Source organism: Oenanthe melanoleuca, chromosome 6 (genome assembly GCF_029582105.1).
Source record: "Oenanthe melanoleuca isolate GR-GAL-2019-014 chromosome 6, OMel1.0, whole genome shotgun sequence".
NCBI lineage: Eukaryota > Metazoa > Chordata > Aves > Passeriformes > Muscicapidae > Oenanthe > Oenanthe melanoleuca.
The window spans coordinates 129,662-145,278 of NC_079340.1; the positions used below are offsets into that span (position 1 = coordinate 129,662).

At 38.9% G+C, this 15,617-nt stretch overlaps 1 protein-coding gene across 2 annotated transcripts in view; it reads left to right on the plus strand.

Moving 5' to 3' along the window:
• IPMK (inositol polyphosphate multikinase) overlaps nucleotides 1-15,617 on the plus strand; it is a 45,035-nt gene that overhangs the window by 16,989 nt on the left and 12,429 nt on the right. The window contains exons 3-5 of one of the 2 annotated variants that reach the window (XM_056494541.1): nucleotides 1,126-1,222; nucleotides 6,767-6,939; nucleotides 15,224-15,305. In XM_056494541.1, coding sequence (XP_056350516.1) covers nucleotides 1,126-1,222; nucleotides 6,767-6,939; nucleotides 15,224-15,305 — 352 coding nt within the window. The remainder of the gene's footprint in view (nucleotides 1-1,125; nucleotides 1,223-6,766; nucleotides 6,940-15,223; nucleotides 15,306-15,617) is intronic. The other variant, XM_056494542.1, reaches the window with a different exon arrangement.

A 15,617-nucleotide genomic window follows, 5' to 3' on the forward strand; every position in this document is an offset into this window, starting at 1 on the left:
CCATAGTTAAATGTGGCCTGGCACAATGAGCTGAGCCAAGTCTTCAGAGCTGTTAACACCTGACATTTTTTTGCCTTGCTGCCAACTTTGCAGTGGCTTTGGCTGCACTGCAGTGACAGCAGAACCCTGAGCATGCCTCGGTCGCTGTGCAGCATCAATGGGTATTGCTGTGTGACCATGATATGGCTGAGGGGAAGGACACCACTCTAATGGCAGCACAACTGGGAGATCTCTATGGGGAGTGGGATGAGATGGTTCCTAAATGCAGTAACAGTCATTGTAACCCGTACTAGTGTGGATATATATACAGAGTGTGTGGAAGTGGGTATAGGCAATCCCCTATGTCTGGAACTACATCATTGGTGGGATGGGGGGAATCTGGGTAAGGGAATGGTTTTGAAACCCTCTTAGCAATGCCGCAAACTGGTAAGAGTCATGCAATTCCATAACAGATAGTATCCAAAGCTTGATTTTAACTGCGAGGAGTTGTTCCTTCAGGAATATAAGCCTGCTGCTGTTTCCAAACTGTTACTATTTTTACTACAGAAGTCGAAAAAAGTGTTGAAAGTGTTAAAGCAAATGAAAAGAAATATACTTAAATTGCACATAGTCTGTGTGACGTAGCTACAGCATGAATTGTCTTGGGGAAGACAGGAAAATGCTATCTAATCTGCACTTCTGTACTTTGCCTGATATAAATTTAAAAGATTTGTGTATAGAATATGATGCAGTTACCTATATAGTCTTGAAGGCAAATGTGAGATCACCTTTTTCAATAGCTAGGCTTTGAAATTAACAGTTACAGTTCAGATTTTTATTCAAGTTAAGCCATAAATTGTGCTTGGCATCGTTGCCACTTTAAAATTTGAAAGAAAGGATGCTACTCATTTATGTTGGACTGTGGTAATTATCATCTTCATCCTCTATGTTTTTAAATGTAAGATAAGTATGTTAGACTTAGGAAAACAAAGTCTGTAAGAAACTATAATTACAGGACTATTGGAAGTTGTCATGGTTTAGCCCCAGCCGTCTACCAAATACCTTGAAGTTATTTGTTCACTCCCCCACCAGCAAAAACAAATGTTGAAAATTATGATCTCTCCAACCTTCCCTATTTTATTTCAGGTCTATGACTCCAACTGTTGCGACAGCATTCTTCTGGAGCTGCGGGAATATCTGCCAAAATACTTTGGTGTCTGGTCACCACCTACTACACCAAATGGTACTGTTCTAATTTTATCTCTTAATCCAAACCTCCTGGAAGCATTTGCTGGATACTACTTTTTGGCAGTTGTGAGCTCCTTAGGGGTTTTTTGGACTTGTTTTGGAAACCACTGACATTCCCTCTAATAATTGGTTTCAGTTTTCAGTCTTGTGGCTGGATTAGGTCTTTGGAGTCTTCCTCCCAGGAAAGATTGGGTGTGACTGTTTGTGCAGCAAAGGTTTCCTGAGTAGCTGGACCTGATGCACCTTGCCCCAGAGCTCCTGCTTAGGGTGGGGTCATGGTGGAAGAGTGGGCTGGTTGCACAGTTATGTCCAGCCAGGCAATCAAGGCAAGAAGCACTTGTGGGTGTGGAAGAAAGGAAAGATGTGTACTCTGGGACTGAGGAAACATTCAAACTAGAATCTGCTGCTGTTTCTCCAGAGGTTGGATCCCATCACTGTGCCTTACCGCCCAAAGCACTTATTTCAGCAGGTGCCGTGGTGGGGAGTTCGCTTGTCATCCTCTATTACTTGTTTGAATGAGGATCTAGTGTCTTAAAATTTGTGTTTGTATAACATTAAGAGTCAGGAAGAAAAGGCTGTTTTGGTAGAACAATTGGAAGATTATCCATTTTCTCTTGAAGAGACATTTTTGTATTAGACACTATTTTTTCTTCTGGGGACTTTCCTAATTCACACTGAGGAAATGGAGCTTTTGGAACACCCAGAAAAAAAGGGATGCCATGGAGTCTGTTTGAATACGTGGGCACCAAACTAGATGCTGTGCTCCTTTAAAATAACTCTGTAGTCTTCTGCTTATGCTGTCACTTGATGGACTTGTTTTCCAAAGAAGTAGTAAGACAGTATCCAAAGACATGGTGTAATATCTACAGGAAAAAATGAAAGGAAGATTTTGGTAGTACCAGCAGTTTCTTAGCTCAGATTTACCTTCATGCTTTCCTGTTTGGTGCTAACTCAAATAGCTCTACAAGAATTATCTTTTTCCTTCCCTCACAATTTAATGTGTCACAGAGTTCACTAAATGTTCCCTCTCAATTGCAAATAATTATTTTCTATTTGCAGTATGATCTTAAGATGTTAAAATATGTGATTTAACCAAGAGACAATAATTCAACACATTGCTCATTTGCTTTGGGGATTCAAAAGCTCTGTGCACCATGGGGCTGGATTTTGGAAGGTTGCCATCAGTCATTCAGACATAGGCAGTAGGAATAACTGTTTAAGGGAGGAGAAACTTTTGATTTTGTTTGTTTTGCTTCTTGAAAAGGCTGTGCACTATCATGAGTTTTCTTCATAGAAAGCTGTGGCAACTGTTCAATCAAAACACTGCACTGCCAACTCTGTTATCTGTGGTATTAATGAGCTTTGTGTAGTCTTGATAGAAATCCAAGTTACTGGAGATGACAGAGCTTAGCAGAGAGTATGTGTGTCTTGTTCTTAAATGTAGATTGAAGATATATTTGTAGGTTTGCTGCAATCTTGACATTAGAAGCCTGACCTTTCCCCTGGCAATCGCCGCTCTGCAGGCTCTGGAATCACATCTTCATATAACTCAGTAGCAGTGAATCCAGTAATTTCCTATTGTTGCTAAATTGGTGGTAGATGAATTCTATAAAAAACAAAACTTAGTCCACTCTAAACTTGATTTGTGACTATCCATGTGACAGGTAAGCAGAAACTGCAGTTTTGAAGGTGAAGAACATAATTTATTTCCTTAGAGAAATATTTAGGAAGAAGCATCAGCATTCTATACTGAAAAAATAGGTAAGTGGATGAAATTGCTAGCTGGAAGGGGTGAAATATGTGAAGTGTAAATGAGAATATAAGAAATGTGGCAGAAAAGATGGACTCTCCGTATCAATACAATTTGTAAAACAGCTCCTGTTCCACTGAAATCACATTGCTACTGCAAAGGAAATGGAGGTAGAGGTGGGATGCTGTTTTCCTAAGCTCATCTAAAATGGGTTGGATTTGAAATTTAGCTTCACTGGCATTGTGGTTATTTGGAGTTTATTCGAAAAGCAGTTGAAAAGTTGTTATAAAGATGTAGAAGCCATCTGCTGCTGAATTTTCTGAGTGTGATGCCTAGTTGTTGCCTTTTTTTTTTTTAAAGTAACTTCACTGCTGCTTGTTTCATACTGTTACCTAAAGTTGTTGCCTAACCTGAGAACAGGATAGATACATATAACCCAGCTTCAAACCTTTCTTTTTTCCTTTGTTATGGCGGTGGGCAATTGAGGCTCTTCCTTGCTTATTCCTATGTTTTGAGAGATGTCTCCTAAGTTACAGAAAAGAATCAGATGCCTCAAGTGATTTTTCTTTTCTGTCTTCAGTGAGGACTGAATGCACTGGTGTGTCTGTGCTGAAGTCTGGAGTGGTTCATGCCATGAATACTTCCTGAATTTAGGTGGTCTTTTGGTTTATCTCCTTTGAGACTGTAAAAAATACGTAAAGAATGTGACCTTCCTGTCATCCTGTAAATAGAAAAGGGCAGGGCAAGCCTCTGATGAATGATTAATTTAAATCCTTGAAATGTATGATCAAGACTATCTAGCAATGCAAGTTTTAATATAAAAATCTTTATGAATTACTCTCTCCCTGGGAGTTGTTAATTTTATCTAGTTTTAGATGGCAAATGCATTATTTCCTGAAGCACACTGGATTAGTAGGGCACTTCATAATAATTCTAAAAGTCTGAATTGCTTGAAAAATCTTCAAGTTTCTGTTTAACCAAGCAAGGAGAAGGGAGGAGAGCACCTGGGCTGAGGTGCAGACTCAATGATGCCCTTGAGAAGGACATTTATGGTCAGAGCTTCAGAGACTTGCAGTAACAGACTTGAAAATGGAGAGCAGTTGATACATATCTGAGGCTTAATTTTATTTGTCTTAGTCTCAGTGCTTGGAGATATCATAGGGGTAACTGCTGAAGTGAAGATTATTGTGTATGTACCAATATTGTGGGTTTAGGAGCTGTTTCATTAAACTATTAAATACAGTGCAAATAAGCATCAAACAGTGCCAAGAAAAATTGAGTGTAAACTATTGATCCATTTGTTTAAAGCAATAATGAGAAAAATGGTGTAGTATGATATGATGCTTTATCTGGGTGGCATTGCTCTCCCAACAAGGCCAGACAACGTTGTGAGAGCAGAGACATGTATTAATAACAGGCCTGATTCTGAGCTAGTGGTTAGCTGACAAGAAAGGTTTAATTCCAAGAAGTGTGAGAGAGGTGAGAAATTTTTGGGTAATTTACAGGCTTTGCCAAATAATTAGTGTTTCCCAGAGTTGGTATTATCTACAAAGGTAATTTAATGCTTAATTAAAAAAAAATATTTATTGTTACATTTTTAGGAGGTTAGTAACGTAGTCCAGTTTAAGATATCTGAAGTAGGGTGGGGAACAAGGAAGTGACAGATATTTAGGACTTTTAAGTATTTGGGAGGTGCTGAATGTTGGTGCTGTATGGTTAAAAACCAGGAATTAGGACCAGTGCAGTAGAGGATTGCAGATACCCATGGGTACCTATGGAAATAGATGTTATATACTACTTATTTTAGGTCTGATGAAAACATTGCATCTTAACAATTTGTATTACTTTATTTATAACAGTTTGATTCTGAAGTGCTCACAGCATACTCCAAAGCATTTTGGAATTGGTGGTGAAGGACTGCAGCCCTTTTCTGAGATTTTTTTGCGTTTACTGTCTTTCCTCGCTTCCCATGTAAACCTGTGGCTTTTTGCTTTTTGATGGCTATGTACTGAAAACCTTGAACTTTATTTAGTTATTTCTGCATTGTTATAGAGTGATGACACAAATCTGTTGATTGTAGTGATTTCTGAGTCAGAAGGATGACACTTTGACTTTTACAATTTTTGGCTTAATAAGAGATAGCTAACAGATTTTATGGGCTCTCCAGATATTTTTAGGTTTCTCAAAGTCCTGCAGAAGCTGTACTAATATCTGACTGAATTAGACCTCTGTATAACAACTTTGAAGAGTAAAAGTAGCACCTGCAGTTCAGTTGATCCAGAATACACTGCCTGGTAGGGAGAGTATTTGTCTTGCTTCTCCTTTAGGGATATTCAGTGAGCAAATATCAAGTATATTGGCTGCCTAGGGCACCTCAAAGTTAACTTTGAGTTATTTCAGCTTGGATGTATTCCTGCAGTTGTAGCTAGTGGATGAGCTAGCCTATAACAAAACTCTTTTTGCTGTAGCTAGATTGATCCTGTAGCCCAAAGGACATTGAAAGCTGGTGAAGTGAGTTAGTCGAATAGTAGTTTTGTTTTGTTTTGTTTTTGATTAGTGTATTGGTTTGACATGTTTTCCTGAAAATGACTACATTAACAAGGTGCCTGGTTCCATTCATACAGAAAGCAGGCATCTAAACAGGATTAAATCAAACCTGTTTAAGTTAATACATACATTTAAGTGTAAATGAAATGTTGCTTCTTAGCTTTGTCCTGACTTGGACTGGTTTGTTACGTGTCTGTAAAAGTTTCAAACAAGGCACTTCATTTCTCTTTTTAAACTTGAACTAGTTTTGCTTTCTCTCACAATCCCATTTTAGATCATGCTACAAGAAATGGGGTATAATACAGTGTTTTTTTGTATTTGGACTGCATTAAAGCCAAAGAAATAACATCTGTGGAATACACTGTACTGGAAAGAAAACCAGACTTGAAGTTTGTGCCTGGTGACTGGTGGATTTACAAAGTACATATGAAGAATGAGACTGGTGTTGAGGTTGTGTGTTGCCTTGGTTATGCCATGTCTTGGCAAGGACCAGAGTTGGATGCAGATGTCTCCCAAGCAGAGTTGTCTGGGAGCTGGGTGGGTGCTGAAGTCCATATCCTTGTTGTGTTCTGATAGTGAGTGTGGGAGTCATGCTGGTAATGATTATTTTCATCAGGTTTTAGATACTCCTTTAAATCTTAAGGTACTTCAAGTACTTTTGGAGTTTCTTAGGCCAGCCACCCTCCCAAAGGAGCTGTTAGAAATGGATGAAAGGCAGCCTAGGATTTCAAGAGCTTTTTCTCCAAAAAGTGTGCAGTGAGAAATGAGTGCAGATAGGAGTGGGATAAAAAGAAGTAAAATGATCTGCACTTCAGCCCCTGAAGGCTAGGACTGAACACTTCATTTTTAAAATGACACAGGAGACCATCTGACTTGCAAAATCAGCCACACAGCTGAAAAACCCTGCATTTATATGTGGTTAGTAATGTTCTTTATAATATGTTAATGACTTAATAAAAGCTATTCATGGATTTTATCTGGGCAATAATTTGAATGCTAAGTTAACACATGTTAATTGTTTGCAATTTTTTAAACAAGAAAGCATTTAGATTTTCATAGCAATAGAATTTGTGGGTGTCAGTGACCCTGATTTAGTCTGCATTCAGAGACAAATTTGATTCTTAAAGAATTCATGTGATATTAAGCCTTAAACTATTCACATTCCTTCTCAAGTGCTCAGCAGAACCTAGGTAATAATTTTGCTTTGACCCACTGTTAACAAAATTTTTGATTTTTTGACAGATACATACCTAAAACTGGAAGATGTGACCCGTAAGTTTAATAAGCCCTGCATAATGGATGTAAAAATAGGTCAGAAAAGTTATGATCCTTATGCTTCAGCAGAGAAGATACAGCAGCAGGTCAGCAAGTACCCACTGATGGAAGAGATTGGCTTTTTGGTTCTTGGAATGAGGGTAAGAACTTGGTTTGTCTTCACTTTCAGTTTATGCTCAGGCCTCTTGTCCCTCACCAGGTACTGCAGTTGGTTTTCTTAGCAAACAACAATCCTCTTGAGTTTTACGTAAATATTGTGTTACCTGAATATCTTGGTAGTTGTTCTGGTTTAGGGCAAATTTGGGGAAGGAGCCCCCAGAAAACAAACCCCCATGACTCCTCCCCCCACCACCGGTTTGGGAAGAATTTCCTCAGAGAAAAGTGGAAAAAATCTGTTTATTTAACAAACAAAAACACTCCCCAACACAAGAAAAAAAATGAACAGCCCCATATGACAAAAAAAAAACTCTTTCACCGCTCTGAGAGGATGACAAACTCAGGAAGTCTCTCCTGCAAGTGGTCGGCCAGTTATTGGTCTCTGGCGCTGGGGATGACTGCTGCAGATCACAAAATGCAGACTCCCGGTGTTCTTCGGTGTTTCCCAGGTCCCGGTCTGGAACAGGTTCAGGTGGTATTCAGGAAGGGGAAAGAAAGAAAGAAAAAAACAGTCCAGGGAAAGAAATTGGACTGCCTAGCTAAACTAGCTAATAAGCAAAAGCAAGCGAGCAAGCAAGCAAGCAAGCCTAGCCTCTCCTAAGCACAGACCATGTGGGAGGTGAGTTGGCTGATAACCAGACAAAACAAACCTTAACCTTCAGAGTCAGTCCTGAAAGCACAGAACATAATACCAGGCATAAACAGAACTCATGATGGGGGATACAAGCACCATAACATCAACCCAGGACATTAGTGCTTATATCAAGTGTTGTGTGAAATCTGTTCTAAAGCACTGCTCTGGTTCAAAACAATTATTTAACTTGACTGTGTCCATTAGGGCAAGCTATTTGCAACCTGGGCACTGTATATGTATTTAAAACTGAATATAGTTGCAATTAATTCTTCACCACCACAACAGATATTTAAAATTATTCAGAGGTTTTTGTGTGGTTTTCTTTCAGGCTTATATCAGAGATTTACATACTGAACCAGTCTTTCTAATATAATAATGAGCTGTATCCTCCTCATTTTTCATCTTGATACTCTGTTTTTAAATAAAAATAATTTTACATAATTTTTCTTACGTACTCTTAGGGAAGAGTAAGTAAGCTCTCAGAGATGATGCATATAGCCATGAACAGCTGTTTATGTTTTACATTTTAAAAAGCTTTCCATCAGAAGGAAACTTCTTTTGATATTTACATACTCAAGGAGCGGCTGTCAGGGAAAGGTTAATTGGGCATGCAGACATCCCTATTAATTCTTAATACTCTTAGAAATACTAAGAGTCAGTATGTGTGTATTGGCTACTTTAAAACCTCAGTGTATAGAAAAGCTGTAAGGAATGTTTGTGGCTCAGTAAGAAAAATGTGTTCCTGAGCTCCTGGTGGAATTCAAAAGTAGTTTTTTCTGCAATAATAGGTACAGGAATAGTTTTCTTTTTGATGTGAGATTTATGTTTTTCTTCTCACATACGAAGCCAGAGCTCCTCAAGCTCTGCATCAACATCCATAAATGGCTGGAGACTTTGATAAGCTTCCCCTTTGCTGCTGAGTAGCAACAGCAGCCAGATTGCACTGCATTATTGTTCAAGATAATTCTAACATCTCCGTAATGTTTTGTGTAGAACTTCCCAGCTCTTAACTCTGCCTTGAGATAAGCTGCTATATAAATTATAGTGGTCGGGAGTAGTAATTATGTAAGCCTATGAGCAAGAATGTGGGAGATAAGTCAAAAAAAAGCCTAACAGTTTGGATGGAAAAGTTAGAGATTATAGCTTTAGATTTGGCTGATGTTATTATGTAATCTTTCTTATCTCATTTCTAAAACAATGCTTCATGTCCTTTGTTTCATGACATTGCAAAAGAAATAATTGATTGCTTCTGTGGTATGCTTGTGACTATTGTTTCTAACATTGTCACTTATTTGTGTCTTTATCCAGTTGCAGAATTTTTTTTAATCCCCTAATTCAGACTGCATGTATAATGATGATTCTCCCAAGTAGTTCAGTTTTCCATCCAGTGTTTAACTAAATGAGATTTGGATTTTTGCCTTTGCTACCCAATTGCATGTGGAAGTTGTTTTCTGAGGAGAATTGAAAAGGTTCCTCCTACACTCACATGGTACTTAGCAAAGTCCGAATTCACAAGTCATGTTCTCTGCCTCTTGATTATGGCTTGTCTGCTTGCTTTATTTTTGCAACATTCTGGCAACATTCATGGGTATGTGTTGCCCAGAACAACTCACATGCTGGACGAAGCTTGTTCCTGTTTACTGGACAAAACACGATGTAACAAGGAAGTACAGGGGTTTGGTTTTAATCTCTCCACTGAGTGTTTTTTTTTACCAGAGAGGTGGGCTTGTGTGGTAAATTTTTTCAAGACCAAGAAGGAAAGGGCCAGGAAAAACAGAGAATGTAGCTATGGCTTTTCTAAAGCACCCATAGTATGAGTTGTCATGAAGAGATACCAGCAAAAAGGTGCTATAAGTAGGGGTTTTACCCCAAAATCTATTTACAGTGTATTTTTACCCAAAAGGCTATTGAAACAGATTTTTCTTATGCATTGCTAAACAAGCTGTTGTCTGTTCATATATAAAATATGGATGGTGTGTCCTTAAAAACAGGAGTCTCCGGTCTAGCCCGGAATCAGTTTATGTACACAATTCTGGCATTTGACCTGTGTTTAGCTTAACACACTGAATAGACAGAATAAATGTTTGGAAACACATGTAGAAAGCACAGTTATTTTAATAACATTGTTTAAAAACACAATTCTGTAGTTAGTGGAGAAGTTCCTTTCTCTAACAGATGACGCTGGAAGTGTCCAAGGCCAGGTTGGACAGGACATGCAGCAGCCTACTTTAGTGAAACATGTCCCTGCCCATGGCAGGGGATTGGAACTGGGTCCCTTTGGAACCAGATAATTCTGGGATTCTGTCAGAGTGGATGTGATTTGTTATGAAAGTAGTTAGACTTAATATAGAGATTGAAAGTCTCGGGTACTATTGCAATAACAAAAATACAAATTGTAATGTGATTTCAGTAGTAGACATACAAACAGGTAAGTAATCTTTTCACAGCATGTGCAGTGTTAAATACAGGGCATTCTGCATGCTGTTGAGTACAAGCGCAATGTGTGGGCTGTGCTCTCATTTCAGATTCACAGTCCTTTTGGAATCCACAGTTCCCAGATTCTGCAGATTTTCTTTTGTTTCCAGGACATTGATTGCAATCTCACTTACTCCAAAATATTTCTGAAACGCTTTTTTAAAGCACAAACTGGTGATTGTGTAATTTTACCTGTATAATCCGTAATTGACTTCTATTGTTTGTGCCTGTGAACATGCAGGCAGTAATGTATAATAATCAAAGCTGGTTTTACAAGAGCATTTTCTAATCTATAGCACATGATTCTGCAGGGTATTTCCAAATTGACTGTAGCTGACTCTATGAGATTTTTATTAACTCTTTTTAGTATTGTGGTAATTTTCAATTACGAAAATTAGATTTAGGAGGGAAGATTTTACAAGATTTAGGAGGGAAGTCATAAAAGTGTTAAATCTTGCATCCAGTGTTCAGATTCTTCTACACTAAAAAATTGCCAGAACTGGGTTTTTTTACATTTATAAGTCTAATTCAAGTTTTGATGTTTAAGAAAACAAGAAGACAAAGCAAAGCAAAACCCTAAAGAAAACGAACCAAACATCCATGAAATGATAAATAAATAAAGAAATAAACAAAACCCTAACCCAAGGAAACCAACTGAAAGCCCTGAACAAAAACAAAATCTTCCAAGCTGGAGCAGGTGGTCTTTCATTACATAAAAGAAATTTTTCTAAAGAGATGCTTTGTGGAAGTTCTTTGAGACTAAAATTACTGTATTAAGCTATTTTTAAGATGATTCATTATTTAATTGCAGCATTGTCTTTTATTTAGGAGATTAATAGCCTGCTTTTTCATTGAATAAATGTCAATATAATTTCATTCTACAACTTTTTTATGTACGGACTTTACTGAAACTGTATGTTGACTGTCAAAGCACTTAGTCATATGAAGCACTTAAAGTAGAACAGAGGAAAAAAGAGGCAAGATGAGCAGTCTAAAAAGAAACTCCTGTGTAATGTCTAAACACTTGCTCACCCCTACCTTTATGTGACTTTTAGGTGTATTTACTGAAAAAAAATCTGAGAGGTGAGACGCTTGGCCCTTGGCCCTGTGAAGTCTGGGTATCTTGAATCTCCATGTCCTTGTGTAGGACAGCAGATCCCAAACTTCCTGTGCGTGGGGCATGCAAGGGACCAGGGGTGGGCATTGGGAGCTGCACAGGAAGCTGCTCCCCAGGCGCCATTGAAATGTCAGTGCCACACAGGTCTGTATTGTGCATGTTACCAAGTCAATCCTCGCTCTCCAGGTGCTCTGTAGTGTTCTACAGGCCTGCTCAAAATAGGTTAAGATTGTTTTTCCCAGTTTCAGTGATTAGCAGATATTTTTTGCAGATGTGAAAGAGCTCTGCAACTCACTGAATAGGGATTTTAATTTGAGCCAGCAGTATCTCCCCCAAATAGTTCTTAACATGTATTTAAATTGTACTTTGTGGAAGTCAGGGAGTTGCCACAGTAAGTATTTGAACACAGTATGTACATTTTTCTGCCTTATCATGGACGCTGGTACTGAATTCCATAATTAACTTTACATAACGTTTGATACTTGTTTGCCTTCAGTTTAATGTCCTAAAGCTGAAGAGGCAGGGTTTCCAAACTCTGTATCTTTGCTGAGACCTTCCAGAGGTTGTGATTTTTTAAAGACTATGCTGCACCAACTTCTTATTTTAAGGTTTCCATCAGTCCAGAAACATCAGATGAAGGAACTGTAATTGAAAAAATGTACAAAAAGCTGTTTTGGTGTGTGATTAGCACTGACTGAACACCTCACAGGGAGACAAAAGCCAAGTGCAGGTTTATAATATCTGAAGATAATTTCCCTCAACAGTTAATGGTCTGGATTTTTTGATGTGCTGCCCGTACAGAGTCACTACTACAGCTAATTGTAAACTACACCTGTTAGCTTGCTGGATTCCAGAGTCCTTTGTGCAGGAAGCTGAGTGGGTGTCACTTAGGACAGATTTGAACACATACAAGAGATCCCAGGCAATTCATTGAACCCTAAATGCAGATATATCATTGGCCGCATCATTGCAGATATGTCAGGGTTGTTTTAAGACCCCAACGAATCACATGTATACATCCAGGAGATTGAAACCCTCTATATATATGAAGGGTCTGGGAACAATAAAAGAACTTTTGTCATATGGATCTCTGAGAATACTGTCGTCTCTGTCTACAGCCACGACCTACTAATGTAATAAGTGGGAGCTATGTGTAGGCACGAGGAGAAGCCTTTGCACAGAGCCAGAACAGCTGTGAGCTTGCATAGTAAGAATATATAAAAATGGTTGATGAAGCAGGAGGTTTTTTGAAGGCAGTGTTTTGTGGCTCATAGAGTTTTCTTTGTTTTCCAATCTGCAGGAAACCTGCTGGGGGATACAGAACAAACACATAACAAGCTGTGGCAGGTGGACAAGAAATGAGGTTTTCCTGTCTAATAATTTCTTGGCTGCTGTTAAGGTTACAGATCTGACTTGTCATTGTTCTGACAGAAATGGGCTAGTACAGACAGCTGCAACAGCAGGGATACAGAAAAAGTTTGTTTCAAAGGCAAAATGTCATTTTGGGAAGAATTAAAAGCAGATGATTGGTGGTGACCTGTGAACAAAAGCATGGTAGAGAAAGAAGTTTGTCGAATAGGAAGTTGGTTTTAGCCTTCTGCTCCTCCAGCAGAGCCGCCCCTGCATTTGCGTGGGTGAGGGTGGAGCAAGGGCTGATGCGAGATTGTTTCTGTTTGAGCTTGGCTTTCAGCTCCCTTGCTTTCAGAATGGGGTGTAACATATTTGTATTTGAGTGAGGTTTTCCAGGAATCAACCAGTCTCTTCCTGCAGTTGTGCTGAGTCTTAAGGTGGTGGTAAGAGATGGTTTTTGTGATAATGCATGTTTGTTGTCCTTTAATGCCACTGGCTGCAGCCAAGCCTCTTGGTGACAGAGGGCCTTCTGACTGCACAAGGCTGTTAAACACATACATTACACTCATGCTGTGGGTCTGGGACTTGGTGCTTTGTCACTGACTGTGACTGTTTTGTATAGTTAAAAATGTACTGTTAATGCAGCATGCACATCTACCTTTGTTTATAAACTGTATAGAAAGACATTGGGGAATGGTTTTGTTCAAATTATGAGAAGAGGTGGAGTGACTTCTTGGGAAACCCAGTTCAGAAGCACAGGGTCTGATGTGCTGCTTTTGGGTTTTTTTGGAAAACAAAATGAGTTTGCAGATCTTAATCAGCATGTTTGAGCTAGTGCCCATGTCACAAAAAAACTGTAGCTCTTACGGGAAGAGATAAGGTTCTGGTAAACAAAATTATTTGGTCAGGTACTGCTGCAGTTCTAATGTCTGCAGAAAGCTGCCCCTTGTCCAACTACTGGAGAGTGCGTAATATCTTTAAAACCAAGTCACAGCTAGTTAAAACTTAGATGTAGTCATCAGATTCTTGATTATCTTTCAAAGTAATATTATTCTTTATTTAACTGCCTTTGACTTGTAGCTCTTTAGAAAGTTTTGAAACTTCTAGTATGTTTTTGAAAGTTACTTTGCTACCTGAAGTGTTTACATAAGTAATCTGTGGGTTTCTGTGTTGTATGCTATACATCTTTCATGTGCTTTGGGGAAAAAAAAAGTAAAAACTAAGTGGAGAAAAATTACTGTTCTTGTGAAACCAAAATCACAGTTGTCAGATGCAGTTTTAGAATAACTTATCTCTGCTATGGTCTTCTTCATTTCATAGACATAGAGGCCTCAGTTTCTCCAAGTATCATAGCAGTGTGAAGTGTCTCTGCTACTGAGTGAGTTAAAATATTTAGACTCACAGCTCTGTATTTTTTTACACATTTACGCCTTTTTACACCTTTTATTTTTTGCACCTTCAGTTCATGACTTAAAGTCAATTTCTACACACTGTGATTTAAGTTTCTCGAGGAATGAGTTAATTACTTCTATCTTTTTGTCAAAATAAAAGCTATTTGAGACTGTTCTTCCCAGCTGCTTTGAAAAACAGGAGGTGTGGATCTATGTAATCATACTGGATTTATTGTTGTTAGGAGGGGGGAGAGACATTTTGGGGTGATGGGGTGTAATGAAAACAGGGAGTTCTATTTTCTTTATTTAATGCTCCTGTACCACTCCTTTTTATTGCTGCTGTTTCACTATTGTGGAATTTATTGGTTGGCTTCAGCAAGAATAAGGCCCCAGAGGAGGGATGAAGATCAGGCACCTCAGTAGTGTGCCCTGACTCTTTCAGTGGGATCCTCTCTGTTTGCAGCGGTGAAGGGAGAGCAGGGCAGTGGATGAGGTGTATGCCGTGGGGATGAATGGTCTGAAAAAGCGCTAAGCACCAAGTTCCTGCCAGAGACAACTGCCTGCCTGGTAACACCATTGTTTCTGCAAATAAAAATCGTCTATACTCTCATAAATTACACTTGGGCCATGCTGCCTCTCACATTTCTGCTATGGAAATATTTTAGTGTGAGAGAAAATATGTCTATATGTGAAGCAGTTTTGAATTAAGTTCTTAAGCTTGTACAATTCCTGATATGGAAAAAACTGTACTCATGTGAATCCTTTCAAGCTGAAGTACTGCTGTTGATGCTGGAACCAGCTTTTGCTTGGCTGCTGCCATTTATTTAGTGCAGCCTCATTTGTGCTGACAGTCACAGTGGAGCTGGGCCTTGGTGGTGACATACAGTAATTCTTACTGTTTTGCTCTTATGTTTAATAGTTTTATAGTTTTAAGAACTCAAAATAATTGCATTAAAATTTTTGTTTTGTCGTCTTACTGATTTAACTGCCACAGTAACAGATAGGAATCTGATAGTTTCAGGTCTCAGTTGTGATTTGCAAGGCCTTGTAAAAGAGTCCGCTGTAATGAGTACATTGCTTTTTGCCACCTCCAGGATACCTCTAGCAGAGGAAAGCTGTAGCTTGGAGCCCAAGGGCTGAAGGAGAGTTCTGGAGAGCACTACAGAGCACTGCTGAGCACTACAAGAAACTTTATAACTGTGAGGGCTAAATGTTTTGTGGCCTGTCTGTGAGGTGTCTCTTGCTCTGCAGAAATACTGGTGTTCAAAATACATAGGGAGCTCCCTTCATGCCTCTTTCAGGTGTACCACATGTCTTCAGACAGCTATGAGACGCAAAACCAGCACTACGGAAGGAGCTTGACCAAGGAAACAGTGAAGGATGGTAAGTAAGGGAATTGGGGTGTCAAGAACTGGGTGTGCTTGGATTTTTCATTTAAATACTTATTTATAGAATCATATGGAAAAAGTAGTCTGGGCATTCCTGTTTTAAAAGTCAGTTTTTGTCCTCATGTCAGATGGGTCTTTGGCTGTTCCCTGTACTATTTGAGCTGCCTGTCCATCTGAAATTAAGTGTGAGGTTGGCTGTAACAGCAGTGCAGACTATAGAAATTTCCTCCTTATGTCTCTTTTACTACTATAAGGTGGAGAGAATTCTAGAATTCAACTTCTTTGCAGCTTTGAAACTATAATGAAA